At 64.5% G+C, this 1,799-nt stretch overlaps 1 protein-coding gene across 1 annotated transcript in view; it reads right to left on the reverse strand.

Annotated features, from left to right (window-relative positions):
• NDUFV1 (NADH:ubiquinone oxidoreductase core subunit V1) overlaps positions 1-1,151 on the reverse strand; it is a 5,840-nt gene extending 4,689 nt beyond the window's left edge. The window contains exons 1-2 of the mRNA XM_074954473.1: positions 990-1,151; positions 527-609 (exon numbers count right to left, since the gene is read on the reverse strand). Coding sequence (XP_074810574.1) covers positions 527-609; positions 990-1,061 — 155 coding nt within the window. The 5' untranslated portion in view covers positions 1,062-1,151. The remainder of the gene's footprint in view (positions 1-526; positions 610-989) is intronic.
• Between the last annotated feature and the right edge of the window lie 648 nt (positions 1,152-1,799).

A 1,799-nucleotide genomic window follows, 5' to 3' on the forward strand; every position in this document is an offset into this window, starting at 1 on the left:
TGTGTGTGTGGGGGAGATGGGAACAGGGAATGGGGTAAGGAAATTGCAATCATGTTTTGCTAAAGGGGGAAATGGGAACAGGGAATGGGAGTAAGGAAATTGGAATAATGTTTGGCTAAGGGCAGGAATGGGAACAGGGACACAGGTGTAAGGCTCTGTGGTGTCAGAGCTGGGAAGGAGGACACTAAGGAAGGAAACTGGAATCATGCTTGCTGGAAGTTCACCCCAATAAACATCGAATTGTTTGCACCTTTGGACTTCGGATATTGTTGCTCTCAGTTCATGCGAGAAGGACCAGGGAAGTAAGTGGGTGAAGGAATAAGCCCCCTAACAGGTGCCAGCACCTATCCAGCCCTACGGCTAGGAGTAGGGGGTGACCGGAACATAGGATCTCTTCCCACCCGCCATAGGGCTCCCAGTGCCCACTGGTCCACACTCCAGCTGTAATCAGAGTAGAAGTACAGGGCAGTATCGAGCGGTCCAGGAGTGAGGAGTCACACTGTAGGCTGTGCAGCTTGGCTCTCACCTCCAGTCATGGCGTCCGTAGAGATTCGTGAAGATCCGGTCCTCGTCCTTCAAAGAGCCAAACTGGGTTTTCTTAGGAGCTGTCTGCGGAAAGCACATGGCCAAGGTGACTTGGTACCAGCCCCACAGCAAGCAGCACCTCTCCCTCATGGCCAGGCATTAACCTGGGACCACCCACCCCCCAGCACTACCCCAGTCCTACCCAGCGCTGCCCGGGCCCCAGCGGGGAGGCCCTGCGCGGGGGCAGAGGAGGGACAATGCGGGGTGGGGGGGCAGGCTCGGGCCCAGAGCAGCAGGAAGGCTGAGGCCAAGCCGCTGCCCAGCTGCGGCCCCAGCCCGGCCCTGGGGCGGGGTGTCCCGGGGGCGGGGGGGAGGGGCGGAGCCGGCGTCACTCGGCTCCAGAGTCATCGCCGGGGGCGGGGGGGGCAGGGAGAAGAAGGCCCCAGGCCCCGCCCCCCACTCACCGCGCCGGCCGCGGCGGAGAAGCGGCGCAGGGCAGCAGCCCCGCGAGGGCTCAGCAGCTGCCGCGCGGCCATGGCGAGCGAGGCCGGGGATCGGGTCCGTCTGGGCCGCGCGCTCCGACCCGTCACCTTCACCCAGCCGTCGGAGGGGCGGTGTCGCGCGCAAACGTCGTCATATCGCCGGGACCCACTTCCGGCGCGTCGGGCCGGGCGTCACGTCCTCGGGAGTGAGGCGGATCCTGCTGGGAGCCGTAGTCCGGGGGCGGGGCTGCGGGGAGTCCCGTAAGCCGCGCCCAGAGCACGGACACGCGCTGGGCGCGCGCGCTCTCGCCTCTCTCCTCCGGCCGCTCATTGGCCAGGGCACGCGGTACCCTGCAGGCGGCCGCGCTGGGGTTGGTTAGTTTCAGCCGAGCCTCCCTTTCTTGGCAGCGAATGGGAGAGTCCCGAGAGCAGGGTCCGCCCCACCATGACTGGCCCGAGTGGCCGCTTGTCGAGACAGCCAGGGGCGGGGGCGGGGCGTCACGTCAGTCAGCCCAACCCCGCCCCCGTTTTCTGAGCAATTACCATAGACCTCAAAGTGTGTCGCCGCAGGCCGTGTCGGGACGCGGGGCTGAGCCCTGCGTGGCAAGAGGCGTTCACCCGACCCGAGCTCGGCGCTGCAGGGAGCCAAGAGAGTAGATTTGAAACCAAAAATCCGCCACCCGGACCCCCTTCCCCCCGCTTCCAGGGTTTGATTTCTGAAAACAGCTGGGCAGCTAACCCCTGGCCAAGCCAGGGGAAGGAGAAAAGGGGAACTGAAATCAAGCTCGCTCC

This window comes from Natator depressus, chromosome 6 (assembly GCF_965152275.1).
Source record: "Natator depressus isolate rNatDep1 chromosome 6, rNatDep2.hap1, whole genome shotgun sequence".
In the NCBI taxonomy this organism is placed as follows: Eukaryota; Metazoa; Chordata; order Testudines; family Cheloniidae; genus Natator; species Natator depressus.